Source organism: Prunus mume, linkage group LG7 (assembly GCF_029339155.1).
Source record: "Prunus mume cultivar Tortuosa linkage group LG7, ASM2933915v1, whole genome shotgun sequence".
NCBI lineage: Eukaryota > Viridiplantae > Streptophyta > Magnoliopsida > Rosales > Rosaceae > Prunus > Prunus mume.
This window is the reverse complement of record NC_142704.1, coordinates 19636002-19662946: the sequence shown is the minus strand read 5'-3', so window position 1 is coordinate 19662946 and position 26945 is coordinate 19636002. Positions and strand designations below refer to the sequence as shown.

The window sequence follows — 26945 nt, the reverse complement described above, 5'->3', positions numbered from 1 at the left end:
GTCAGAGCACGAGATAACAGATTGAGCATCATTTGAAATTCGTTTTTGTACCAAAATGTTGAATAATTTACTAGTGAAAGTCGTTTTTGTACCAAATGTTGAATAAATAAATCCATCATTTCAAATTTTCATGATAGCGTAAACTTTGAGCAAATTAACCATTCACCATCTGGTGGTGGTAGACCCAATCTTTCATCATAACCTACATTTTTTTCTTCAATAAAAAAAAGTATAAAGGTAAGAAGCTACTGGGAGCTTGGAGAAGAGGAAGAGGAGCCAAAACATGTTTACTAATGAAACTCTGAATCTGAGATTTGACATTATCTATATCCACAAGGTTTATTATAAACATGTGTTCAATCTGAGATTTGTCAAATCCAAAGTCCAAAAGGAGAACCTGAAATAGCCAAGTGGACAAAGACCTCTGCATTTTAAAACTAGAAACATCCTTGCCATTCTTGAGAAATATCAAGTTTTGAAAATGACAAAGCCTACGAGGGATTTATTTCTTGCCAAAATTGCAATGTTGTTGGCATTCCTTTTGCCGTATATGTTGAGCCAAAACAAGAGGATCTACAAATCATCTTTTTTAATACTAAATCACGGCATCATTTGTGTGTGCGAGAGAAATTCATCTCCCTTCTAATTTAGACTATCGCTTATATTTAAAAAATACTAAAAAACAAACTCTTAATTAGGCCTACATCGACGCCTCTATTTATAAGTGATACTTAGAATTTAAATGCGAACAAGACAACAGGACCAGCTAATTTGGGGTAAAGACATCAAATCCTTTATATGTGATTGAAAAAAAAAAAAAAAAACCAAAAACCTTAATTAAGGCTACATCAATGCCTCTCTTTATAAGTGGTACTTAAAATTTAAATGTGAACAAGACAACACGACCAACTAATTTGGGTTAAAGACATCAAATCCTTTGTATGTAATTGAAGGCAAAAACTTCAAATCCATTTTATGGGTTGGGTCATCAGAATGTGGATGACAGTTGGGCATGTGGCTATTGACCCATTGGAATTGACTACTGGGTCAATTTTATTGACAACATCAGTTGTGAATCTTGATTAATACTTAATTAGCTCATGGACCCTTTGGTGGCTAAAAGAAACTCTATTTAATTTCCCAATCAACTCATGCTCAATTTGGTTCCCAGGACAACGCCCTAAAACCGAATTCAAAAATCAGAGAGGGTGAGAGTTGTATCTAACTCCCCAAATTTCTGTACACTGATATTATTATATCTCTACGCAGAGTTATTACTCGTTATTATTCAGTCAATAAATAGAAGATTTGAACGTGACCATCGTATTCTTTTTTTTTTTTAATCTGCAAAATTAGAATTCGAACTTGACACATTTCGCAACAAATTTTCTCGAAAAATATAATTAAATCAACAGCTAATTGAAGATTAAGCATATCCTTATTAAATGAAATTACTATATAGATATGTGACAGGTTGTGAGTGAGAAAACATTAACGACAGGGATCCAATATAAAAAAGCAAGTTCATGAATGAAAAGGGATTGTGTCAAGATGTACACACAGCCTCTCACTTGGGCCATGAATGGCAGCTACCCACCTACTCTACTCTTTGAGGCTTTTAAAATTACACACTAAAAAATGAAAACAGTAAACAGATATAAAAAGAAGAGACTGTACTGGATGCATTACAACATATAATAATATAATATAATTATTGTGGTAAATAAAACAATGCTATAATATCTGTGACATCATTAAATAATCAGAAGAGAGAGAGAGAGAGGAGAGAGAGAGAGAGAGAGGGGCATTTGGTGACCCTTTTCAAGGCAAATTCTCCTTCCTTGTCTTGGTCAACACTGGCCCAGAAGGAACTGGTTGGAATTCATTGAATTCCTAGGTTGCCCTTTTATGTCTCCATCCTGAATAAAAACCACATGAACAACAAGTCACAATAGGAAACCTAAATTAACTTGTGGGGAAAAAAAATCAGAAATGGTCCCCATTTTTCCCATTTAAAAATATTTAAAAAATTCAATAAAATTTCAAATTGAGCAAGAGAAAAAATAAAAATAATAAAATTATGTAATCTGCGGAAAGAAAAGAAAAAGAAAGAAACAGACAAAGAAAGCCCTTCCCCACAAGGACCCACAAACAAGACCCAACAACACACAGAAAGGAAAAGTAAAGAGAGCAAAAAAAAATAAAAAAAATAAATAAATTTATGAAAACAAAAACCCCAAAACCCTGCATGGCACGTGCGGATCACGCTCCAATGAGGAGGGGGTGATGATCAATGTCAGGTACTGTTTCTGTCCGTGTGAGACTGTGAGTGTTGGCATTATTAATATTACCTCACGGTGACCGCACGGTCGTAGTTTCCAATTCCATCAACGAAACGCACCAGTGTTTCCCCACGCTCACCGTGGTGGCGCGTGACGTCACGTGCCCTCCACTGAGCACCTTACATAACATCTCTTTCACTTGGGTTTTGTCCCTATTTCTCTTTTCTCTGAGAGACAGAGCCTCTCAAACAAGAAAATTTCAAACCAAAAAAAAAGGAAAAAAAGAAAGAAATATACAAGCTTAAGTGAACCAAACCAAACCCATCTCAGTCTGAGTCTGAGATATCCAGATCGCCGGGTCGGGTAATGGAGACCCGCCCAACCCCGCTGTTTTCTCCTCCTCCGGCCAAATGCCACCACCCCAAAAACGCCGTCGTGTTCCTTTCAACGACGATGGTCACAAGAGGCTGACCAATTGCATGATTTTGCAATTCAACGACCTCAAAGTCTTGAAATTTCGCTAGCGTGCCTACAACTCTGTCCTGCTTTTTTTTTTTTTTTTTTTTTGTTTTGTTTTTTTTTGTTTCTCACTTGGGTCCTCGGTAATGGCGGCTACCAACACCACCACGCAGGCAGTGGGAGTTCTGGGGGTGGACACGTCAGCGTCGGCTGACGAGGCGGCGGCCAAAGCCGTGCACAAGAGGTACGAAGGGCTTGTGATGGTCCGGACGAAGGCGATAAAGGGCAAAGGGGCTTGGTACTGGGCTCACTTGGAGCCTATGCTGGTCCACAACACCGATACTGGGTTGCCCAAGGCGGTGAAGCTCCGGTGCTCCCTATGCGACGCCGTTTTCTCCGCCTCGAACCCGTCGCGCACCGCCTCCGAGCATTTAAAGCGCGGGACTTGCCCCAATTTCAACTCCGTCGCCAAACCCATTTCGTCTCTCTCGCCTTCTTCCACGATCAACTTGCCCCCCTCTCCCACTCCGGTCCACCATAACCATCGGAAGCGAAGCTCGTCTTCGGTTTCCGTTTCGGTTTCGGCCTCGACGTCGTCGTACCATGTTCCGCCGCTTGCGATAGTGGACCCGACCCGGTTCTGCGGCGAGCTCACTTATTCTCCGACGACGGCGACGGCTCATACGGCGGTAACGGCTGTGACCCATCAGCCGCATTTGGTGTTATCCGGTGGGAAAGACGACTTGGGAGCTCTGGCGATGCTGGAGGACAGTGTGAAGAAGCTCAAGAGTCCCAAAACTTCACCTGGGCCTACGCTGAGTAAGACCCAGGTGGAATTTGCGCTTGATTTTTTGGCTGATTGGGTGTTTGAGTCTTGTGGGTCGGTCTCGTTTTCGAGCCTTGAGCACCCGAAGTTCAGAGCTTTTCTCAACCAGGTGGGTTTACCGGCGATTTCTCGGAGGGAGTTCACTGGGTCAAGACTCGATGCTAAGTTTGAGGAAGCTAAGGCCGAGTCAGAGGCCAGAATTAGAGACGCCATGTTCTTTCAGGTTGCCTCTGATGGGTGGAAGAACAAGAGCTTTGGTGCGTTTGGGGAGGATGGTCTTGTGAATTTGACTGTGAATCTTCCCAATGGGACTAGTTTGTACAGGAGAGCTGTGTTTGTGGGTGGCTCTGTGCCTTCTACGTATGCTGAGGAGGTTTTGTGGGACACAGTGACAAGCATTTGTGGGAATGTTGTGCATCAGTGTGTAGGAATAGTAGCAGACAAGTTTAAGTCCAAGGCATTGAGGAATTTAGAGACTCAGAATCACTGGATGGTTAATCTTTCTTGTCAGTTTCAGGGGTTCAATAGTTTGATTAAGGATTTCAGTAAGGAACTTCCATTGTTTAAGGCTGTGACTGAAAATTGTTTCAAGCTTGCAAATTTCGTGAATAACAAGTCTCAGGTTAGGAGTAGCTTTCATAAGTATCAGTCCCAAGAATATGGTCATGCTGGGTTATTAAGAGTGCCCTTGCGTGAGTTTGAAATGGTCAACTTTGGATCAGTGCATGTAATGCTTGAGGATATTCTGAGCTCAGCCAGAGCACTTCAGTTGGTCCTGCTGGATGAATCTTATAAAGTGGCGTCCATGGAGGACCCAACAGCTAGAGAAGTTGCTGAGATGATTGGGGATGTGGGGTTTTGGAATGAATTGGAGGCAGTGCATTCCTTGGTTAAGTTGATCAAGGATATGGCTCAAGAAATTGAAACAGAGAGGCCACTGGTTGGGAAATGCCTCCCACTTTGGGATGAGCTAAGAGCAAAAGTGAAGGATTGGTGTTCCAATTTCCACATTGCTGAAGAACCGGTGGAGAAGGTGATTGAAAGGCGGTTCAAGAAGAATTACCATCCAGCTTGGGCTGCTGCATTTATACTTGATCCACTTTATTTGATTAGGGATAATAGTGGGAAGTATCTTCCACCTTTCAAATTGTTGACACCAGAGCAGGAGAAGGATGTGGACAAGCTCATAACCCGGCTTGTGACGAGGGAGGAGGCCCATATTGCACTAATGGAACTCATGAAATGGAGAACAGAAGGGCTTGATCCGGTATATGCACGTGCTGTACAGATGAAGGAAAGGGATCCCATTACAGGCAAGATGAGAATTGCTAACCCACAGAGCAGTCGGCTTGTGTGGGAGACATACCTCACTGAATTTAAGTCACTAGGGAAAGTTGCAGTTAGGCTCATCTTCCTACATGCAACTTCATGTGGGTTCAAATGCAATTGGTCTTTATTGAGATGGGTGTCTGCCCATGGGCACTCAAGGGTGGGCATGGACAAGGCACAGAAGTTGATATTCATTGCAGCTCATTCCAAACTTGAGAGGCGGGATTTTTCCTGTGATGAAGATAAGGATGCAGAGCTACTTGCCTTAGCAAACGGTGAGGATGATGTGTTAACTGAAGTTCTTGTTGATACATCCTCAGTGTAACTTTTTTTTTTTTCCTTGAGTAGAAATTGAAATTTGTAGGATTTATTGAATTCTTTTCACTATTTTTTTTTTCTTCATGTTGTACCTGTTTACTTACTCTCTAGAAGATTTTAGGGCAGTAAGGTCAGGGAAAGAGGGACACTGTAGGGATTGAATTTGTATTTCTAGTACTGCACAGCCTCATGATTTGAGCCACTGCCCATTTTCACCCTAGCATGATTTTGAAGTTTTTGGGTTTGCTGAAAAGGAACACTTCTTGTTTGTGAAGAAAGAGGATGCTGAGCTAAGAACAGGAAGGATGTTGTAAAATTTTTGTACCTCAAGTACTTTGAGATAAATAATATTTTGTAAAGGGGAAGGTTTTATTATTTCTCCTTTGTTTTAATATCAAATCTCCAGATTGACCTTTTCTTTTTCCTCCTTTTACTTTTTAAAATAGAGTTTAAACTAATTAAGCTATAATTAAAGAACTAAAATAGAGTTTATTCTCATGGATAGATTGTGTAGCTATTTTGATTTGGCTTGTAATTTGCGTAATGCAATTATGTGATTTTTCTTCTTTCTGAACAAGGTATCACTGACTGCATCAATTATCTTGCTTTTAAACTGCAGGAGCCATTTTTTGCATCCTAAGCAGAAGGTGCTTTCTTCTGTAATTCAACTGTCATAATAATAGCTCCTCCATGTTGCCATTATTGATGAAGTATATTTTCTACAAAGGGGATTGACTTTCTGTCTGCAAAAGTTGCAAAATTAATCTTCAAAATCGTCCAACAGTCCAACTGAAATTTTAGATTAAAGTGTGGAGTCAAACCCTTTTCCTTTGTTCTGTAGGTGAAGAATCATGAGAAGGGTTTCACCCAAAACCTTGCAGCTTATCTTTTAGGAATTAGAAGCCAGAGGGTTTTGCGGTCCTCATTTGCTTATCCAGAGGTCTTATTCAATCAACATCCTCGTACCAAGACAATAAAATGACTGAACGATCTTGTTTCTTATGAATATCTCTATTTGTTATGCTTAGACATGCCTTTTACTTCTTCAATCAAAATACCTGCCCAGTCAAAAACCCAACTCATAAAAATTTCAGTTTCTTTCCACTTCTGGTGTTGAATTTACTTTTCTTTAGGTTCCTGAAGGACTTGAATCAAGTTGTTCTTCGAGTTTAATCACAGAAATGTTGTGGGTTTGGAGTTTGGATTTATCCAATCTGCCAAACCAGAAAAGTTTTGCTATGTGTTGACAACTTCTGTTTAGATGTGAAATCACTAACTACAGTTATTTGAGCTGCATAATTAGCTGGATAGAATTATGCTAATGTTATCTCCTCTCTTTTTTGGCAGAAGCATTCGACAAAGATATTATTGGACTGGAGAGGCCACCTTAAGATGGTTGGTTGTTAGCATAACCATTGGACCATGACAAAAGAAGGGTTTGCCAAAAAGGGATCCAAAGAAAGGATTTTTGACCTGAAATTTCTGCAATGACGTGTCCTTTGCAGAGAGGAGCAGAGAGCTTTGCACTAAATGGGTTGGGTGAATGGCAAGCTGAGTTTCAGAAAGTGTGGGGGTCAACAACAGCCTTGTAAAGACCTCGAGCATAAAAAGCTTTAGAGCTGGAGGAGCACTTCTAACTGTTTCTATCTCATCCACTTTTATTTGGTTCTGGTTTTTGTGTCCTTCGAAAAAGTGGAGCCCCCACATCACCATGAAAAAAAAAAAAACTGAGAGAAGTGGAAGTCTTTTTCCAAGCTTTGGTTTGGTCATGGAGATAGGATCAGAGGGTTTCTTTTCTGCCATCAAATCAAATCACAGAGCTTTGTTTTTGGGATAACTTCTCTTTTAAACATTCCAAAGCTTCATGAAAGTTGTTCATGCAGAGAGAGTGTAATTGGGCGATGCTTCCCATGATTGCAAGAAAGGTGTTGAAAGAACCCAATTGCAAAAGAAGACTGTCGGCATGAAGCAACACAGAAGATGCTTGAGAACGATGCAACAGTCCAAGTTTTAGGCTCATTTTTCATTTGGGGTCCTTGACTTGTTTAGTCCTCTTGGAGTTGAAAAACTACATATTTAACAGCTAGTGGTCTTCGAAACTGATGCATGCATCGATATCGTCTCTATGTATATGTAGTTGTCTAATCACTTGTTTACAACCACATGGTTTACGCATAATTATTTATTTATTCTTTTTGGAACTCTTATCGTTAATTTAAGAAAAATCATCATGCACTATTTCTTTACAAAAACGTATGAAAGAAATATAAGGCGACTTTTCTAGAATGTCAATAATAACTCTCATTTTTTATTCCGGAACACAAATCTTGTGTAAATCTACGTCACGTAATTACCTATTACTTGTAATTGAGTCGAAATTGAGAAGATAAATTATGGAGATCTTTATTAGTGAAAAGAGTCGCAAAAACAAATATTGTACATATTGCAGAATGGTATATGGTACAGCCGTACTATTTGGTAATGACTATGGGAACCAACCGATTGACAAAATAGCTAGTCACCTGCTCTTTTTTCATTCCAGGTAAAGTAGTATCCCAAGTAGGGAGACCTATAACAGGTTCTTTCAGCATCTTTTCATGCATGCTTTTCTCATTCTGCTCTCTGCACCGCAGATCTTTCTTTTTTGTTTTTTTTTTCTTCTCAAGAAACTGCACACAGCTAGCAAATTTCTCTCTTTATCTGCTGGGGTTAATTTCAAAACTCACCAACTCACACCCACCACCTCACAATCAAGTATTCTTGTGGGTCTCTCTCTCTCTCTCTCTCTCTCTCTCACTTTTAGATGGTTGAGTGAAGTGAGTAGAAATGTAGACAGAATTAATTATGGTATTAATATATTAATTACCTCCTAATTACTCTTTTTTTGTGAGAGACAGAAATCCTTGTCGGCAGAGGTCACTAACACTGACTGCTCACCAACTATGCCTCTCTGTCTCTGTCTCTCTCCCTCTCCCCACTCATTCTTCTGCTGTAAAAGGGAAAGGAAATATAATACTAATCATAGGAAGACACTCTCTTTATACAAGAATCTTCCCTATTCCAATGCTACTCATTATCAATCTCTTTTTTTCTTTGCTTTCTTAGTTTTTACATAAAATGTTCATTTTATTTCGACCAAAAAAGAAATGTTGATTTTAGTTGCAATCAACTCACAGAAAGAGGATATATGATTAGCAGTGGGGATTATGTGAAATCCATGGCTAATGCTGTAATTATTGGTGTGAACTTAACCTTCAGGAGAATGATTAACGCAATTGACTTATTATAAAAGTACTGTTTTTTGTATCATCTCAATTCACCACGCGTCGTTATATAATTAGAGGTAGTGCAAATTAAAAACTAAAGCATGATGAAGTAGTTGAGATGTTGAAATAATTTTCTTATAATCTACTCTTGCAGTAGTAGCCTAACTAGTTAATTATCTTTCTTTGTTTTTTCTTCTAAATTTCCTAACCCATGCAGCCATGCCAGTGCTGGCTGTTGGGGCTTTGCAAGCTTGTGGTCCTTGTTGTTTTCTTTTCTTACCAAAGACAAGCACTTACTGGGCCTATTTTCATCTTACTGCTTCAGCAGAATCAGCATCATAACATCGAAAGAATTGATAATCACAACTGGCAATGAATTATCCAAATTCTATAGTTTCAAACCAAATTATGTTATTGGAACCAGACTGTCACATAATCAATATAGTTTCAAACCAAATAGTATGATCCATGGACCACCAATTTTTACTACAGAGGTCAGCTCCTCGATTGGCACGCTTCATTTCTCACACAGAAATAAATATTGAAATTATTTACTTTCACTGTTATTTCACATGGTAGATATTTAGTTGCACTACAAATTTTCAGTAACTTTGGCTGTTTGTATGATGTTTATCTGATTTGAATGAAGTTAGTTTGCTTTCTATAAAAACAAAAAAAAGTGGGAAGTCAAAAAGTATCTCCTCTTAATTTTATGTAAATTTCACCCATATCTTATCAAAGTTTTGCAATTTTAGTCTAATGATATTTTTCTCTTTCTGAAGGTGAGAACTCTTTATGAGGTTGGAAGATGTCCCAAGTAATTTTAATTATAAATTTAAATTCACATTTACTTTTTATTATAGTGTTGCGAGTTTATCCCAAATTTAAAAAAGTACAGAGTAGTTGTACGCATATAAAGATAATGGACCTTTCCACTCGTCACCAACTGATTTTAGGTTGAGTTTACCATGATTCCATGAAGCTAAGAAAATTCACTATGGGATTTTACTGATTGTGCATGACATAAAATAGGAGAAATTTGAGGCTGGAAAAGGATGAGAAATGGAGCACGTCTCCCATCCCACCAAGTGACAAATGAGTCTAATATTGAGTCCAATGAGAGAATGCTGCCATACTCTCATTATACCCGATCAATTACCAAACAAACCCAGAATCTTAGCATGTTGGGTAATTGATTGGTACAAGGAAGTTTATTTTATTTTACTTTCAAATTTGGTTAAATGGTACCTTGTCATAGATGTAAAGAAAAACAGAACAACACAAGAAAACAAAACCAAAAACAAAAAGAAGGTGATGAGAGTTGGACCATTCATTCAGCTCATCACATGATCCTGCGAAATCCGTGAAAGTTGGTGACTGATCAGACCTAGTCTTCACTCAGAGAGTCTGATTGAATTTTATGCATATATTTGGAACAGACTGAGCAGGAGAAAAAAATCTGATCAACTTCTAGTCTTAGAAGACTTGTTCTAGTCACGTGGTCCACTTTCAGTCTGCTGCGGCTCTGCTGGTTTTTCTTTTTTTGTTTTTGTTTTTGTTTTTTTGGGGCTGATGCTATTGACTGCTGGATTGGAATTCATAATTGTTTTGTTTGTGATTACTTGTAGTTGCAGCTTGGCTTCATGCATGATCTCATGATCCATCATCTGCATCAGATAAAAACTGAGCAAGATTCTAGGGACTCTAGGCGAAGACAAAAAAAAAAAAAACAAGCCCCCACATCCCAGCGCGTGCTACTAATTTTTAAGGTCCCGTGTTCGAATCCTCCTTCTCCAATGTCTCGCTTGTGTTGAAAAAAGAAACATTGTCATAATTTGGTTTAAAGCATGTGGAAAACTCTTGTAGACTTGAGATAATCATGATTAACATTAGAAGCAAATGTTATTATTTCTGGCGTAAACTGTGAATAAAAAGTCTGAAGGAAACTGCTCACGTGCACACAGAGGAAATGTCACAATATGAAATGAATAGCAGCCTTCTAATTTCTATCTCATGTACATGAATCAATTTCAGTTAATTATTTAATTAAGCTTTAGTTAGTTAACACTCACCTTTCACAGACAACCAACGAAATCATGGCTACTCTACTATACTTTCCATTTCTTTCAACTGAGTCATTATCCTATTACTAGCTCCTTATAACCCTAATTACTTTTTTAATATCAAATTGCTGGCTATCGTTCTCATTTGTCATTCTCCCGTTCATCTTTTTAATTCGTATTTTGTTTATTGTTTAAGTGGAATTCACATGTCAAAATATTAGGTAAAAAAATAATCTAGAAAGACAAATCGAGAAAAAGTAGCTAGCGTTTCTCTCTTAATATTCTGCTCGTTAGATTAAATTAACAGTTACAGATCCTAAATATTAAAGAAAAAGTAAGTATAAGAAAATTAACACTAAACAATATTATTAAGTGCTTGTGACTATGGTGCTTATGATTTGACTAATGTTAAAAATGTGGCTTGCTTTTGGTGGCATTGACAGAATTCTCATGGTGGGGGCAAATCTCCAATTACCATAATTTGATTCAGCACCCTTTGATTTTTAACCTTTTCCTTTTGGGGCTTCTTTGTCAGTATTTTTATATCATATGTACCAAAGTGTGTGCTTCATTTTGTAGTCCATATACTATATAGAAAGACTGGAACTAAGAACCCTAAATTACCCTTCATCTTTCTCACTTCAACTTCAAAGTTTCATACACCTTTTGGGCTTTTGGCAATGTAGAAGAAAGTTGTCATTTCAGTAAAGTTTCATACCCAACCACTACCCATTTGCCCAAATGTCTCATTAGTACTCAATACTCAGTCTCAGCTTTAGCCACTTTATACTGTATAGAATCTGGAAATTAGATTTGGTGGGTGCATCATATATGTATTCCCAACTAATTGGGTTGCTTAGGACAAAAGAAATTAAGTGGGACTTCCCCATAAATTCTTGTAACAATATTTGTTTTTCCCATGTGCTGCAATTACAATACACAATTGTTGGTGTGGTACACCTAACAAGTCACAAAATTGAAAGAGAGTATGAGTGGAAGAATTTTAAAAGGAAAAATAAATCAATTGTAATACTAGAAGAGTAGAAGTCGTATTTCTAACCTAGCCCATGTAAAATGGGATGAAAAACCTTATTAGTGTTAACAAATGATGGTATGTATCTTCAGTGGTTAATAGTATTTATCCATGCATCTGATGAGATCACGTGTTTGGTTCCCACATTCTCACAATATCACTTATATTTATAAATAAAAAAACTATGAAATGATGAATGATGCATTGATACATGTTTTGTTATCAAAATTTGTCCAAAAAAACTAAATAAGTCATGGGTTAGTGTAAGTACTTGAGTGTCACTAATTTGGCTGCAGATTAGTTTATAACTCAATGCTCATTAGCATCTAATTTTTAAGATTATAAACTCAAAATTAGTTGAACACTGATATCATATATAAACTCCAATGATTAAGGCATACGCAACCCACTGTTGTAGCCTGAAGAGAATGTTTGCGTTAATTGAGGCACCAAAATTAGGGAAAGTGGTTTAAGAACTGTTGGGGAACCACAAATAAAGAAAGTCATAGACATAATAATGGTTTTCTGGGCAATAACAGAAAAACAAAGCAAAAGAAGAAAAAAAAAGTTAGGTACTTTTGTTAAGCATCATATCAGTATAGTTCAGGTATGGTAATGAGCAAGGGTTGACATTTCAAGAATAAAATCTAAATTTTCAAAATCAAAACCACAATTCTTAGACAATCGTATCAAATCATTATAACTTACATATAACGAGTATATACAATGTGATCATTTATACGTATACAACTGTTATATGTAAGTTTTTTTTATTACCGTGATATGAACTCCGATTTTCAGGAATGGATCAAGAGACATATTTTAGGTGGGCCAAAGTCCAAGCCCAGCAAGGGCAAGGGGAACAGAGGAGTTATGTTTGGGCTAAAGTCCAAGGCCATTAAATAAGAACCAAATTTTGTATTAACAACCAATCCGAGGTTCAAACTAATCCACGTATGTCCTTTCAAAACCACACCTTTAGCCGTTTGGTTTCCCTCCTTTTCTTCGCTCATTTCCTACGTACTTCACATTCTCTGTTTCTTCCCCCATTAACGTACACCGACCCACCGACCGTGGCCCACATTATCCGTTCACCTCCTGCGCACGTTAGCAAGCACCCTCTTTTCCCCTTCCTCTTCACCGTCCACTCATCCATGGCCGCTAACTCCGCCGCCGTGCAACCGGGTCGGGTTCGGATTTTGAAAGAAGCGTCCAAATCGGCGGGTCAAAATATGGGTCCCGTGGTCTACTGGATGTTCAGAGACCAAAGGGTTAGAGACAATTGGGCCTTGATCCACGCCGTTGAGCAGGCCCACAAGGCCAATGTCCCCGTGGCTGTGGCGTTCAATCTGTTTGATCAGTTTCTTGGCGCCAAAGCCCGCCAGTTAGGGTTTATGCTGAGGGGTTTGCGACAATTGCATCGTGATCTTGAAGAAACGCATCAAATTCCATTTTTTCTCTTCCGGGTAAGTGAAAGACTACATTTTTCAAATACCCATTTGGTCTTTTTTGCATTTGTAATCTGTTTGTGTTTTCTGAGAATAAAAAAAATTGGAATTGATTGTTACCCTGAAATAATGTGCTTTATTTGGCTTTCTGGAATCTCATGACGGTCCGTAACTCATATATGGGGACTTGTTTGTTTGGTTTCTATTTTTACACACAGGGAAATGCTGAGGACACTATACCCAATTTTGTGAGTGAATGTGGGGCTTCACTTTTAGTAACGGACTTCTCACCCTTACGGGAAGTTCGGAAATGTAAAGAGGAAATTTGCAAGAGGGTTAGTGATTTTGTGACAATACATGAAGTTGATGCACACAATGTGGTGCCCCTTTGGGCGGCATCAGAGAAGTTGGAGTATAGTGCTAGGACTATAAGGAGTAAGATAAACAAAAAGCTTCCAGAGTACCTAATCGAATTTCCTATGCTGCAGCCACCAGTTACAAAATGGGTGGGCACTAGTCGATTGATTGACTGGGATAGCCTCATTGACGAAGTTTTGAGGTTAGGTGTCATTTTACTTTGGTTGACAATTAGTTGGGATTATTGGGGATTCCATTGTTGATTCTGTACTTGTGTATAACTAGGAAAGGAGCAGAAGTTACTGAAATCGATTGGTGTGAACCGGGAGAAAAGGCAGCAATGGAAGTTTTGATGGGTAGCAAAAATGGGTTCTTGACGAAAAGGTTGAAGGGTTATTCGTCAGACCGGAATAACCCTTTGAAACCAAGAGGTCTCTCGGGTCTTTCTCCCTATTTGCATTTTGGGCAAATATCTGCACAGAGGTGCGCCTTAGAGGCACGTAGCATCCGGAAACTCTGTCCTGAGGTTAGTAATATCAAATTCAGGTTTAACTACTCTTAATCAAGTTGAAGTCGGACTATTTGATTTGTTTTTGCTCTAGATTTTGCATTATATGTTGTGTGACTCTGCCAGGGCACCAAGAACCTAGTACAGTTTGCTGTCATATATCATTAATTCGTCTCTTGCTTTATGCTAAATTATTGTGTATGATATATTGCTTAACTCCTATTTCTACGTGGTATCTAAGGCAGTCGATGCATTTGTAGAGGAGTTGATTGTGCGCCGAGAACTTGCCGATAACTTCTGCTTCTACCAGCCTCATTATGATTCATTACAAGGGGCATGGGAATGGGCACGTAAGACTTTGATGGACCATGCTTTTGATAAGCGAGAACATATTTACACGTCAGTATCTTGGTTTTGATTTGTTGCTCTCTGCTATATTTGTTTGTGAAGTGATTGGTTATGAACTATCTGAACAAAATACTGAAATTGCAGTAAGGAGCAATTGGAGAAGGCGCAAACAGCCGATCCTGTAAGTTGATTTTCTGGGCTTGTCTTTCATGTCTTGTTTGAATGAGATTTTGGGTGTATGTGAACATTGCCTAGGTTATCCTACCTCCTCCTGTTCAACCTTTATATAACTATGATTGCGCTTTGTGCAGATTATGTATTTGTTTGTGAACTCAGTTATATGTCTTTGGGTCCTCTTTTGTATCAATCTCTACTGACCTTCTATTTCTTGTGCTCTTGATTTTCAGCTCTGGAATGCCTCTCAATTGGAGATGGTTTATTATGGGAAGATGCATGGTTTTATGCGGCAAGTAACCTTTTGATGGATTATATTCTCTTCATGGTTTAATGGTTTACTGTTCTGCTTATAAATGTTTTCTGATATTTGTAAACTTCGTGGATTCTCATTGAATTATTATGTCTTAATCTCTAAGAAAAACAAAATTATGGAGTTATGTCCTCCTGTTTATGCAATGCTGCTATTTACTGAGCATGATGTCCATTGTGGTTGCTATGTTTGCTTACATTATTATCGCATGCTGTGTTAGTGTTTCATTAAGTCCCAATAGGCTTCTTTTTACTTTTTCATTCTCATTTCACTTGCCAATATCGTAATGTTGGTAATGTTTTCTTTCACAACAGAAAAATTTGTTGGTTTTACTTTTTTAAATTTTCTTGTGTGAAATTTTGATTTTGTTATCCACCCAATGAGACTTTGAAAGTCATGTGCAGGATGTATTGGGCAAAAAAGATTCTTGAGTGGACAAGAGGTCCTGAAGAAGCCCTTGAAATATCCATATACCTAAATAACAAGGTAAAAAGTTAAGTTCTCTAATGCTTTTATGGAGGTGGTTACAAAATTTTCACCTAGATTCTTTGCCTCATAACTCTTGCAGTATGAAATAGATGGAAGGGATCCGAATGGGTATGTTGGTTGCATGTGGTCAGTATGTGGTGTTCACGACCAGGTCTGTGTCCATTTCTCTTTTTGCTTTGGGTGATGCGTTTTATATCAGCTGTATTTCATCTTAACTTTTCCATAATTGAATCTTTCCATCGATAACTGGATGCGATACAAAGTTACAAATGTTAGGTTAGATGTGGTCCTGGATTCCATGAGCTTATGAATCGCATAGAAATTAGAATGTTCATCTTTTCTTAAAGATTCTCTCATTTGATCCTTCATTATGGCATTTCAGGGTTGGAAGGAACGTCCAATTTTTGGGAAAATACGTTACATGAACTATGCAGGCTGCAAAAGGAAATTTGATGTGGATGGATACATTGCCTATGTAAAGAGGCTTGGTGAAACCAAGAAGAGAAAAGCAGAAAGTCTACTTGGTAGAAAGGCAAAAGAACTCTGCACTTATTAGTGCTTTGGGTTATTGAAGTGAATGTAGTAATCTGCAGAATCGAAAGCATAGTTAGAACTTAGAAGACAGTTTATAAAGAAAGATAGGTAATAGAGTTGCAGGCCTTCTCAATAAAACCTATATTCCAAGCTGTCACGGTTCCGCCCAAATTGCAGCCATTTGGTGCCAGGTTTTATGCCTCTTAGAATGCTCTAGGTCTTATTGTTGCTCAATTGTGTACTGGAATTCCTGTTTCTTTTCCCCCTTTTTGGCGAATGTATTTATCGATTTCATGAAAGCCGCCTTATTATAGAAAAACTATTGTAAGCTTTCATGCATTTGGCAGAAACAGTTAAAAAGTGTCTTGAGTTATAAATGTATTCTTTTAGTGCAGAATTGCTTATGATCATATTTCAGCTGTACATGAGTCTATTGAGTCCCAAAGGTAGTAGAAAGTCAATAATATTTCAGCCGTACATTACCAAATAGTTATCCCAATAGTATTAATAAAAAGCAAACAGATGCATGTCCCTTCTTCTCCAATTTGTGCAACAAAAGAATCCATTCAAGCTTAACAGTTTGCAGAAACATGCACTAATACAGAGACCAACAGAGGCTTTTGGGAGAGACTGATATGGTCACTTGTGGTTTCTTACAATCCAAGTCGATTTCTCTCTCTCTCTCTCCCTCTCTAATCCTTCTCGCATTTAACATCGTCTTACATTCCAGCTTGTTTTCTACATCCGCTTTCTTTTCGGTTTGCCATCATTCTTGGGTTTTTTCTGGTTGGCTTTCTCATGCTGCCGGGGGCTACTTCCTTCTTCCTGCCAACTATTCCCTGTTTGGGTTTTTTCTGGTTGGCCTTCTTGTGTTGCCTGGGGGGTACTTCCTCATTCCTTCTTGGCCTGTTTCTGCAAAGCAAAATCCAATTATATAACGGAAACTAGACCCAAAGTCTAATAAAAACACTTAGTAAACCATTGAGTCTCTTTATTCATGGGCATTAAATAAATAAAAATATTTCATGTAAACACCATATCTATTTCACCTTTGCCATTCTCAACAGAGTGGGTTCTTCTTGTTTTGGCTGCTCGTGCAAAATAACTTGGATATTTTTTTTGTTCTTTTTTGGATCCTTAGGGGACAATCTATTTTGGATCCTTGTCTGCAAACCAGATTAGATCATTCCACTTGGAAAAGTGTTTTACATGGTTCTGAAGTGTTTTACATGGCGAGATGGAAAGGGAGATGTGGAGAGAGTCTTAGGAGTGTGGTTTAGGGTTTAGGGTTTAGGTGGTGCAACGAATTATTAAATATCCCATTGGGTTTGGGGCCTTTTCAGCTAACTTAAATCTGCTTATAATCTTCTCTTTAGTGATTTTGGAGAAGCTGGAAGCTGTTATGGAAGTGGAATATTCCTCCTAAATTGGAAATCTTTCTTTGGCTTGCGCTACAAGGTAAAGCGCTTTCTAATGAACAGAGGTTGAGAAGGGAGTTAACCCTTCTTGCAATTTTTGCGGATGGTATTCTGAATCTCTCCTCCATGTTCTGTCCAAGGGCTAGGGAGGTTTGGGCTTTGTTTTTGAATGTTCAAAGTACGTTTTTTCTTGCCGATTAAACCACGGCTGTTAAGGAATTTGCTGTCTAAAGCCAAGTGGAGTGCATTTTGACTGGTGCACCCTGTTTGTGTTCATTTGTTGGTATGTTTGGAAATGGCGAAATCAACAGGTTTTTAATGATCATGGAGATTTGCCTAAGCATCCTGGGCAAAGTATCAGGACTGCTGTTAGAATGGACAAAGTGCCAATCCTCATTGCAACGAGAAAAGTTGTTAGGCTTCAAATTTTTGAATTTCTAATGGTCATATTAATACTGGATTCAGCATGTCAATATAATACAGATTCACAGAACCAACAACAGAGCCTAAGCTCCATCTAGAATGTCTAACGCGCCACTACCAAAATCAAAAGGTAGGGTCTTTACAAAAAAAAAAAAAAAAAAGGAAAAGAATATGGATACAATGAGATGATGCACGCATCTATGGTTACATATTGGATTGGCGACAACCAATGTCATTCCCAGCCTTTCCCATGGCATCCTCCACATTCAAATCTGGAGATCATCCAATGAGAGCTCGTTTGACGTCATCATTTTTAGTTTCTGCAAATTAAAACAGCCAACAGCATTTTAAAATTACTGCTAATTGGTGCGGATGGTAGAACTTGTCTGACGATATTAGGTCTACTCAAGCTTTGAAGATCAAAACTAAAGTTCATTACCGTAATAAAAGGTGCAGGATCGTCAAGACATGAGGAGCCTAGAATAACTTCCCTCCTCAGCTTAGTTGTGAGCTTGTGGCAAACCCTAAGCTGAAAATGAAACATGATTTCTCAGCTCAATAACAAGAAAAAGCAATTATCATAACTTCATTTAAGGACAAGTGGAACACTTTTGTACCTCTGATCTAGTAGCTCCACCTACTATAACTACAAATATGCGTTGTCCCATCTTCTTGAAATCACTAGAAGCATGCCTTAATACTGAATCACTACAGGCAGCAGGAAAAAAATAAAATTACAGCTATGAGAAAAATAAATAAATAATCATTGGAAGGACACACAACTACTATATATGGTAGGTTTCACAATGCATAATCCCATAAGTAGCCCTGATTATTTAGGGTTTCTTGATAATGAAGGGAATAACAACTCAGCACACAGAGAGTAACAAGATACCTAGAATACCCATCATCAGAATTCTTCGGCCGTGCCCATGTTGGTGCCCGTCTTGATCTCATTGAATGAGCAACTGGAGGTTGATGTATTGCTGCACCATGTGATGTCCCGTGAAAAGTTGGACTTGGGTCGTTTAAACATGGATAATCCTCCTTAGACAGTTCACCTTTGCTAAGGTTTTCTACAAGTTCCTGAAAGGAGAAAATTTTGGATACAAAATCCGTAACTTTGTAGGTTTAACCATTGGAACTGAGTTGCATAGTAGACTCACGACATGGTGATGAAAGATCCATTTGAATACAAGAAAACATTATAAAGAAAGATCAATAAAATGAAGCACAGGCCAAATAGAAGTAGCAATTCCAAGATTCCAAGTCTCCTCTCTATTCTAACAATAACAACACTACTAGAAACAATACCCTGCCCACCCCAACAATAAAGGACTCACTCTTTGCTAGCACAGTAAACCCTCAAGGAGACAAAAGCTTCTATTTAGGACTATTGAATCATTAGATGCCTTCTCATAAAGGTTTTATAAATGCAAAACTCAATCACCTTAACATGAGCAATTATAAATATGTATCAGTACTAATATTTTGTTTTTCATTTGAATTCAAAAGCTTCAACACCATGGCCATCAAATTAACAGACAAGCTACTCATTTATATTTGGTTTGATTGTCCCAAAAACAGGAACCAATACATTTTAGAGGTAGATTGGAAGCATTACCATAAACTGACATCCAATCATATGACAAGCCAGACCATTCATTCCATATATGCTCAAAAGGGTACAAACAAAACCAACTAAAAGGTACCTCTATGATGGGATAAAAACGCGAAAGCTGCCATGTTTCTCCTTCACTTGGACGTTCTTTCCTACCTCCACGTTTCTTCTGATAATTGAATAGCCTCTTGTTAGATATCGATGAACCGATTGAAAGAACTAAAGAAAAATTCTAATATATACAGTCACCTTATGCATGTCAAACTTCAGAGAAAAAGTGGCTATTGAGCTTTTTTTGGTATCTGATGATCCCCCAAGCAATCTCATATTATTCACAGCATTCATATCATCGGGTGGTAATTTTGCTAACTGAAAACAAAGAAATTTATCACAATGAACACTTGTCTAAGGCTATACGTTGATTGACCTGGGGTGGTACCAACCTTCATCAAATTGTGACCCTTCTCACCCTCAAATTTCTCAGGATAAATGGCTGCAAGAATCATCAACAACCGCAACTTATTTTCACCAGTCGTATCCTGCATAAAAGTGGTATATGTTATTTACAAAATATGATGACAAGGAATCTGGTGCGTCCATATATATACTTCTATAGTTTCTTACATCTTTTGTATTCAAAAATTTGATCACATCTTTCATTCCTGCATCTCCAAAAACAAGATCCTGCTCCAGCTGTCCAAGTTCTCGAAGCCCAAGCTCCCGGATAATTCTGTTAACTTTCCCTGCAATCTGGAATAAACAAATTTTGCCTAAAGCCATGGCTATCATACTTAAAGTCAACAGCTTGAAATTTCTTTTGGTCATTCAATATGCTGTCACTTCTAATGTAAATCTTACCCCATCCCGTTATACTTTTATTTAGTATTTTCTGTGAAACAGAAATTTGATCTACTGTGTTGCTTCTCTTGGTTAGGTAAAAATGAAACCTCAAATTATCTTTTCCAATAGGATATTGGCAAGTTCAAGGAGGAAAAAGAAAACAAATTTGGACAAAGCTTCCAAATAAGCTATTGGCAAAAGGATAATTGGTTGGAGGAATAATCTCAATCCATATAATTCATTCGTTTAAAGGCTGAGAAACACATTTTTTTTAAGAACCTTATTAGATAATAGAAATTACAAATGAACAACAAATAAGACTCCACTGTCATAAGTTGTTTTCGTATATACTTAAGCAACTTAAATCCTTAAACCAATTTTTAACTTGTTGGAACTTTATAAATCAAACAGATACTTTAAATTAGATACTCTATCAAAGAACTAACCTCAACATGAAGGGATAGCTTGTCAATTTGTTCACTGTATTGCGGCAATGCTTGAACCATCTTTTGCAAGTCCCTCGTAGATAGTTCCCGAGCATCTCTATATAAAGGTGAATGTTTAGGTGAGAAACAGAACCAGACAGAAATTGACATACCAAATAGACTTGCATAAGCTTCCAAACATTAAACAGAAATTTTCACGTATGATACAATCGATAGAAGAAAAAAAAAAGGCATGGAAATGATTAAAGATCAAATTATTTTATTTATACACAAATTTGGGTTAAATTTAAATACCAATAATAAAAATCCTAAAAGAGCAAATCACATATCCTTTTTTTGGAAGGGGAGCAGTCACATTATGGAAATATCTTACACAGTGGAGTCATTCCAGGTGTCAGCAAAACCCAGATAGACATTTGCATTGCCCTTTATAGAGCAACCCTAGGCACAACTCAAATGATAAAAGGGTATTTTATGTAATATTACATGCCAACCAGTTTTCATTCAGATGTAGATTCTGGCCAAAATGGTGTCTTATAGCTATCTCCATATTGAAGGAAAGTTAGGAAATAAATAAATAATTTGAATTCATTTAAAAAAAAGAAATAAGTACGTCGCTTATAACAGTTTTTAAGAGTAAATACACACGAACCTTGCACCATGGTGGATTTGTGCAGCCTTATTCTTTGTTATGAAATTAGTCATTTTCTCATGCAACCTTTCACTAGCCTGACAAGGGTAGTTTGTGATTAAAAATAAAAAAGCTAAGGAATCCCAGAAGATAAGTATAGGCACAGGACATACATCTGCTATATGTGCATGGCGAAGCTCAAGCCAGATTGGATCATGATCCTCTAAAAGAACCTCTTTTTTCTCAGGTGGACCACCAGTTTTGCTTGGAACCTGTACATACAGTTCCTTGATAAAGTATCCATCACAAAATTTGAAAGCATATGTACATAAATGGATGTTTCAACTTACCTCATGCACATATTTATTTCCATCCATATTTAATAAGTCGTGACACATAGCATCATATGTCCATTCATGTATGACAGGTGCAATCTGAAAATTCAGATGAGAATATTCATTATAATAATAAAGACAAGGACCACTAAGCATGATATGTTTTTATAACCAACACATGCACCTAAAAACCTGATCTACAGATCTGTCAAGGATAAGCAACTCGCATGTTTCTGTCTCAGGGAAGTTCGGAATGGTTTTTTTATATTTCATGAGACAATCCCAGATCCCAGCAGCAAGCTTTGTAGGAATTAAATCACGAAATGTGGTCATCGTGGTGGCATCAAGTGACTTGGCAGCTCGATAGCGGACAAATGGAAATTCCTAGGAAATTAGAGGCAAATAGGTGCTTCAGAAAAATAAATAAATAAATAAAATTTACTAAAATCTTCAATCAAAATACATTCAATTACAACATGTACCCTTAACGAAGCAAAAACTGTGGCAACACGAGCAGCCATCACATTCAAACATGCAACTCCTTTGCGTGAATCCTCCTCATCCCCATAAAGTTCCTCTAAAGCCCTCTCATTGTTGGTGACAAAAGCCTGGGCAAAGACGATTACAGAATAGAGAGTCAATGAACCCTTAGTTTTGAACAAAATCACTGTAAAAATCTATAAATGATTTTCCAACTTAAGATGTTTTGAACCTTAAATTTTTGTGAATTTTTTTTTAAAAAAAAATTCTTTTAAAAAGGGATATCTTAGTTATATAAATAAGGACTACAAATCAGGAGACTGCACATACCTGGCTGTCTATGGCAAAATATTCCAAATTCATCTGCATATTTATCCAAAATTAGAATCTGATGATAAACGTTTAAGCAATAACAAAGAAAGAAGCAACTGGCTGATACACAAAGTTTGGCAAAATCACTAATCTAAGAACAAAAAATTTCCATGAAAAAGAAATGCAACCTCTCTCAATGCAGCTATGCGAGTTAAAACAGTTGCATCCTTCTTGATGTGACCAACCAATTCTTTTGAAATAGGAGAGCTGAAGAAAACAAATGCCCTTCACATAGAAAAAAATACACGGGGAGAAACCATTAAAAGATTCAGACTTCCATATGATAAAATCACACAAACAACTAGAACAAGAAAAATAACTGATATTCCTGCACATACTTCCTGTATAATGGTGCTCTTCCAGACATGTCAGACAAGAACATGATCACACTGCAAATTAGCACCACAGAGAGAGAGTTAGAAAGGTTTCCATCCATATGTCTGATGTTAAAAACGCAACAAATGAATTTTGACGTTACCATAACTGAGAACATTTTCTTATTTCACATCTATTCCCAAAATAATTTTTTAAAGAAAAAACATGAACATTGCTTATGATTCCAGAAACAGAGGTGAGAAAGAAAAAGTAAACATTTTTGGGTCAAAAACATATCTAACAGAAATTCAACCGGAAACAGGCGGTTTAAGAACAGAGACTAACACAATAACTACCATTCCAACCAAATTCAAGTAGTTAATAATTCAATTAAATTATGAGGTCTCAACTTGTGATTGTTAAGTTCTGTTATTGTACCACTACTCCCAAAAGATTAAGTTGTTCGGATGTGCACCATTAAGTACTTTATATTCTAACCTCGCTTCAAGTGTGAGCCTCTCTCCACCCTTAGAGAATCCAACACACGAAATAACATAAACTGCAAGGTTAAGTTGTAGGGATTTGAATACAGGATCTCTCACTCCACTATCATGATACGTTCTGTTAGTTACCAATATTCCTTAAAGCTTAAGTTATTTGGATGATGACTAAAAATGGTTTTAGATTCTGGAAAGATTCATTAAGGAACCATAGTACCAAAATGCTACAATAATAATACATTCAACACATAGATTGACTCATTTACATAACAGCATACTTAATAACAAAATGTGCTCTCACTTTCTCTCTCACGTTTGGGCTCAAAACAGAATTGGTATAATGCATAATGATGTTCTGTAATACAGATTCACAAAGCAGTCCACCTATGCATGACATTAGATTAGAAGGGTAGCTCTTAGTTCTTCTTACATCAATGGGGAAAAGAAAGGGCATTAGTCCCAAGTCCTTCCCCTCCCCCTCTCCGCCCCCTCATTACCTAACTCTAATTTCACTTTTAAATATAATCTAAGGGAAAAGACAAAAAGAACTAGCAAGAAAAAGCAAAGCAGAGACTGAGTAAAACAGAGAAAAAGTACAATTAACCTATAAAAGAGGTATCAATTTTCATATAGTTAAAAAATTGGTCGTGAAAATTAATCCCAACAAAGTTTAAAAAGTATTACATCTCTTTGGAAGGCTGGATGAAGAACCAATCTATCTAATAAGTATCAATCATCATTTACTTAATAACATTAATAGTAAAAATTAACACGAAAAAAATTAAATCAGTAGTACTTTTCTTTGGTAGGCTGGAAGAAGTATATGGCATCCATGGAAGGCAATGGCTGTCTTCGCCTATATATGTCTTCAACCACTGCAAGAAAATACGAATTCCGTTAACTAGTAGAAATAAAACCAACTACTGAAAATGTAATAAAAGGAATACCAATATATAATCATAATTGATTGGCTTACAAAAAAATTAAAACTTAAGGGAGAGAAGAAAACAGGCAACCACTTATTAGCTTAAAATGTCAACGATGTTTTTTTCACAAATCTACAATCACATGAGATATAACTGTCTATCAGTTTGCCTAACTGGACCACTGAATGCTTACCTCAGCCCATAAGACAGGACAACAGATTAAACAAACATAAGGCAATGCCAGAACAGCAACAGCACAAACATAAGAAAAACCATGCAGCATGCTGTTCTAAGTTTAGGTAAATTGTGATTGACCAAAAAAAGAGAGGAGGATAATAACATTGTAGCATTTTCTTCGTACAACTGGTAACAACATAGATTGGGCAGAAAGCTAATACCAAGACAACACCCAAAAGAGCAAAAAACCTTCTCAAGAAAGGTCCGTTTGATTCTTACATGAAACGCCTTCGTCTGTAATATCAGCCATTTTGCACGCATAAGACATTATCTTAACAGTAAGTTTGTCCATAATAAGTACCTGCAGAGACATAGATTCAAGGACGACATGAAACGTGCAGGTAACCAAAGAAGAAAATTATCACATTGAAAATCATCAACCAGTTTATGAGAGAGAGAGAGAGAGAGGATATTAGCCAGTGTGAGAAAATTCAATGTGTGGCAGCTTATTGCAGAGCAAATGGGTTAACAAAATAAAAAGAAACTATGATAATTCATTACCCTAAAGATGGTGTCACAGTTCCCAACTGTTAAGAGTCCTTTAGTCCTTGATCAAATCATTCATTGACCAAATATATTCCAGAGTACATAAAACTAAGAAACACCCTTAACAGTACACTTGGTGAATTTTATCAATCATAGACCCAAAAGAAAAACAAGCAGTATACACATAATAAGCACATCAACGACATGTATTTCCTGCTGACGTTCAAAAAAATTCCTGATACTTATTTTGATACAATTTTTTTTTTAATTTTTAAAAGTTACAAATACAATACTAAACTTACAGAAATTTAAAAAAAATTATCAACTATATTACTTGAAACTATATGCAATATATGAAAACACTTTTCAATTATTTGCACATCAATTTATAAATCAAAAGACAGATACATGATATACATAATAGATATACATGTATACAAATGCGTGTGGAGAGAGAAAAGGGGGCATGAATCCTCCAAAATAATCACAAGCAGTGCATATATCTACCACGAATGACATCGTAATATAAGCTGCATTTACCTTCCAGGTTGCTTTTGAGTCCCCCGTTTTGCAGGACCGAAGCATTTCAATCAATAATCCTAAACATAAAATTTGGGATAAATAACCAAAAAAGATCAATTACCAGGCGATCTGTCAGAAAATGGCCACACAACAAACTCTAATTTTAACATATTGATATCTAACAACATTTATAATAACAAAACTACAATGTCGTCGGCATCAATCATAAAGAGTAACAGCAACTTATCTAATGAATGTAATCCAAAATGAGTTCTCCACAATCATGAAAAACAGGTAATGATGATCCATATTTTAGAACAAGCTGGTCAACACCCCTATAAAAGAATTCTGAACTTTATCACAAGATTTTCAACCTATACACTCTGCCCTAGCTGGTGCAAATTGCACCACAACGGATAATTGGTCCTCCCACATTGTACACAGCATAAGCTAGCTATCTCACCTTATAGTTCATCCATTACCAATTGTAGATGCAGTCACAGATTACTAACTCCATAAATTCATTGAACTTCTAATTTCTGAACGGCTACTGCCATTTTACTAAATCACTAAAATCATTCAGTATCCAATAAACTCTAAACCAATTAGAACACAAATTCGTTTACCTACAGCTTGAATAAGATGGCCACTAATTATTCAAATGCATAATCAAAGAAATTGAAGTGAATTGAAAGGACAACGAGTAAGGGGGAGAGGTAGGGAACTCACGGTCACGGCTGATTTGCTTGAAATTCTTGTAGTCGCCGCCATAGGACGACGAATCCGAGTCGGAGAACGACATAGTCCTAGCTTTTTCTCCTTTCTCTTCTTCTTCCTTTCCAGACCGATCGATTCGCGAGCAGGAAGACTCGGGGAGGGAGAGAGAGAGAGAGATCGCGCAGTGGTGGAGGTCGCACAGAGAGAGAGAGAGAGAAAATGGAATTTGCCTTTCTTTTTTCTTTTTCTAGTTTTCTTTCTTCAAATGGAAGTTAATTACGAAAATGAATGATTTTAATTCCGAAGGTAATGGGTTGGTGACGTGTTGACTTTGAGGGAATGTTGAACCGGCATATACATTTCGCGTTTTGGCTGAAAGAAAGAGGAGAGAGAGAGAAAGAGAGAGAAAGGGAGACAGAGAAATTGAGAAAAAGAAAAGACTTGATCCCTTCTTCTTCTCATTTGTTATATTTATTTTCTTGTAGTTGTTGTCGAGATTTTTCAGAGGAAAATTTGGAAATTTCTATGCCTGCTGCAGTTGTTGTTGTGGCTTTGACGAAGATTTCACTTTTTCTTTTTCTTTTTTGGCATTTTGTTTTTACATGCATTTCTGGTTTTTACATGCTTGGATTTATTTATAAATTTGTATTTTTATATTTCAAAAAAATAAATAAAATAAATAGAAAGAAATGACGTTCGGTTGAATCTACAATGACCCTTGTAAAATTGTAAATAAATTTATTTCAGGTATTTACCAAGTTAGTAGTTACCATACAAAAGAATGCTTTTCAGGCCTGTCAACTTCTTGTGGTTTATTCCAATAAATTAAAAAAAACTTAGATGTGAAGCTTCTTGTCATTCTTTCTGCATCTTTCGTGCAAACTCTCGTTTAATAAGATAATTAAATATGATTAATCTATATCACAATA

General features: G+C 37.1%; 3 protein-coding genes and 1 long non-coding RNA gene across 9 annotated transcripts; 2 read left to right on the top strand and 2 right to left on the bottom strand.

Annotated features, from left to right (window-relative positions):
• Positions 1-1511: 1511 nt before the first annotated feature.
• On the bottom strand, positions 1512-2512 carry LOC148915692 (uncharacterized). The gene is made up of 2 exons (XR_016121909.1): positions 2352-2512; positions 1512-1919 (listed from the first exon to the last, which is right to left on the bottom strand). It is a non-coding gene; the product is annotated as an uncharacterized LOC148915692 (long non-coding RNA).
• Positions 2497-7415, top strand: LOC103337272 (uncharacterized). 2 transcript variants are annotated; one of them, XM_008240431.3, is made up of 3 exons: positions 2497-5171; positions 5834-5861; positions 6562-7415. In XM_008240431.3, exons 1-3 carry the CDS (start codon positions 2888-2890, stop codon positions 6638-6640), a joined length of 2391 nt encoding a protein of 796 aa, XP_008238653.2. In that variant the 5' UTR covers positions 2497-2887; the 3' UTR covers positions 6641-7415. The 2 variants fall into 2 exon arrangements, with proteins under 2 accessions (XP_008238653.2, XP_008238654.2); XM_008240432.3 differs by lacking the exon at positions 5834-5861.
• A 5095-nt stretch (positions 7416-12510) lies between these two features.
• Positions 12511-16144, top strand: LOC103337271 (photolyase 1). 5 transcript variants are annotated; one of them, XR_016122375.1, is made up of 9 exons: positions 12511-13042; positions 13243-13583; positions 13667-13907; positions 14131-14239; positions 14382-14418; positions 14645-14703; positions 15129-15210; positions 15293-15364; positions 15596-16144. XR_016122375.1 is itself a non-coding variant. In XM_016795734.2 (9 exons), the coding sequence occupies exons 1-9, from the start codon at positions 12533-12535 to the stop codon at positions 15767-15769; spliced, it is 1674 nt and encodes a 557-aa protein (XP_016651220.2). In that variant the 5' UTR covers positions 12511-12532; the 3' UTR covers positions 15770-16144. The 5 variants fall into 5 exon arrangements, 3 of the variants coding, with proteins under 3 accessions (XP_016651220.2, XP_088898223.1, XP_088898222.1); XR_016122374.1 differs by having other exon boundaries at positions 14340-14418; XM_016795734.2 differs by having other exon boundaries at positions 14131-14288.
• Positions 16145-17591: 1447 nt separating this feature from the next.
• Positions 17592-26459, bottom strand: LOC103337270 (SNARE-interacting protein KEULE). The gene is made up of 21 exons (XM_008240429.3): positions 26029-26459; positions 25318-25376; positions 24511-24592; positions 23925-24003; positions 22652-22702; positions 22442-22538; positions 22272-22304; positions 21944-22069; positions 21654-21845; positions 21477-21560; positions 21300-21398; positions 21148-21224; positions 20496-20592; positions 19834-19959; positions 19653-19748; positions 19459-19578; positions 19301-19378; positions 18484-18674; positions 18206-18296; positions 18028-18117; positions 17592-17908 (listed from the first exon to the last, which is right to left on the bottom strand). Exons 1-21 carry the CDS (start codon positions 26099-26101, stop codon positions 17855-17857), a joined length of 1995 nt encoding a protein of 664 aa, XP_008238651.1. The 5' UTR covers positions 26102-26459; the 3' UTR covers positions 17592-17854.
• Positions 26460-26945: the final 486 nt, after the last annotated feature.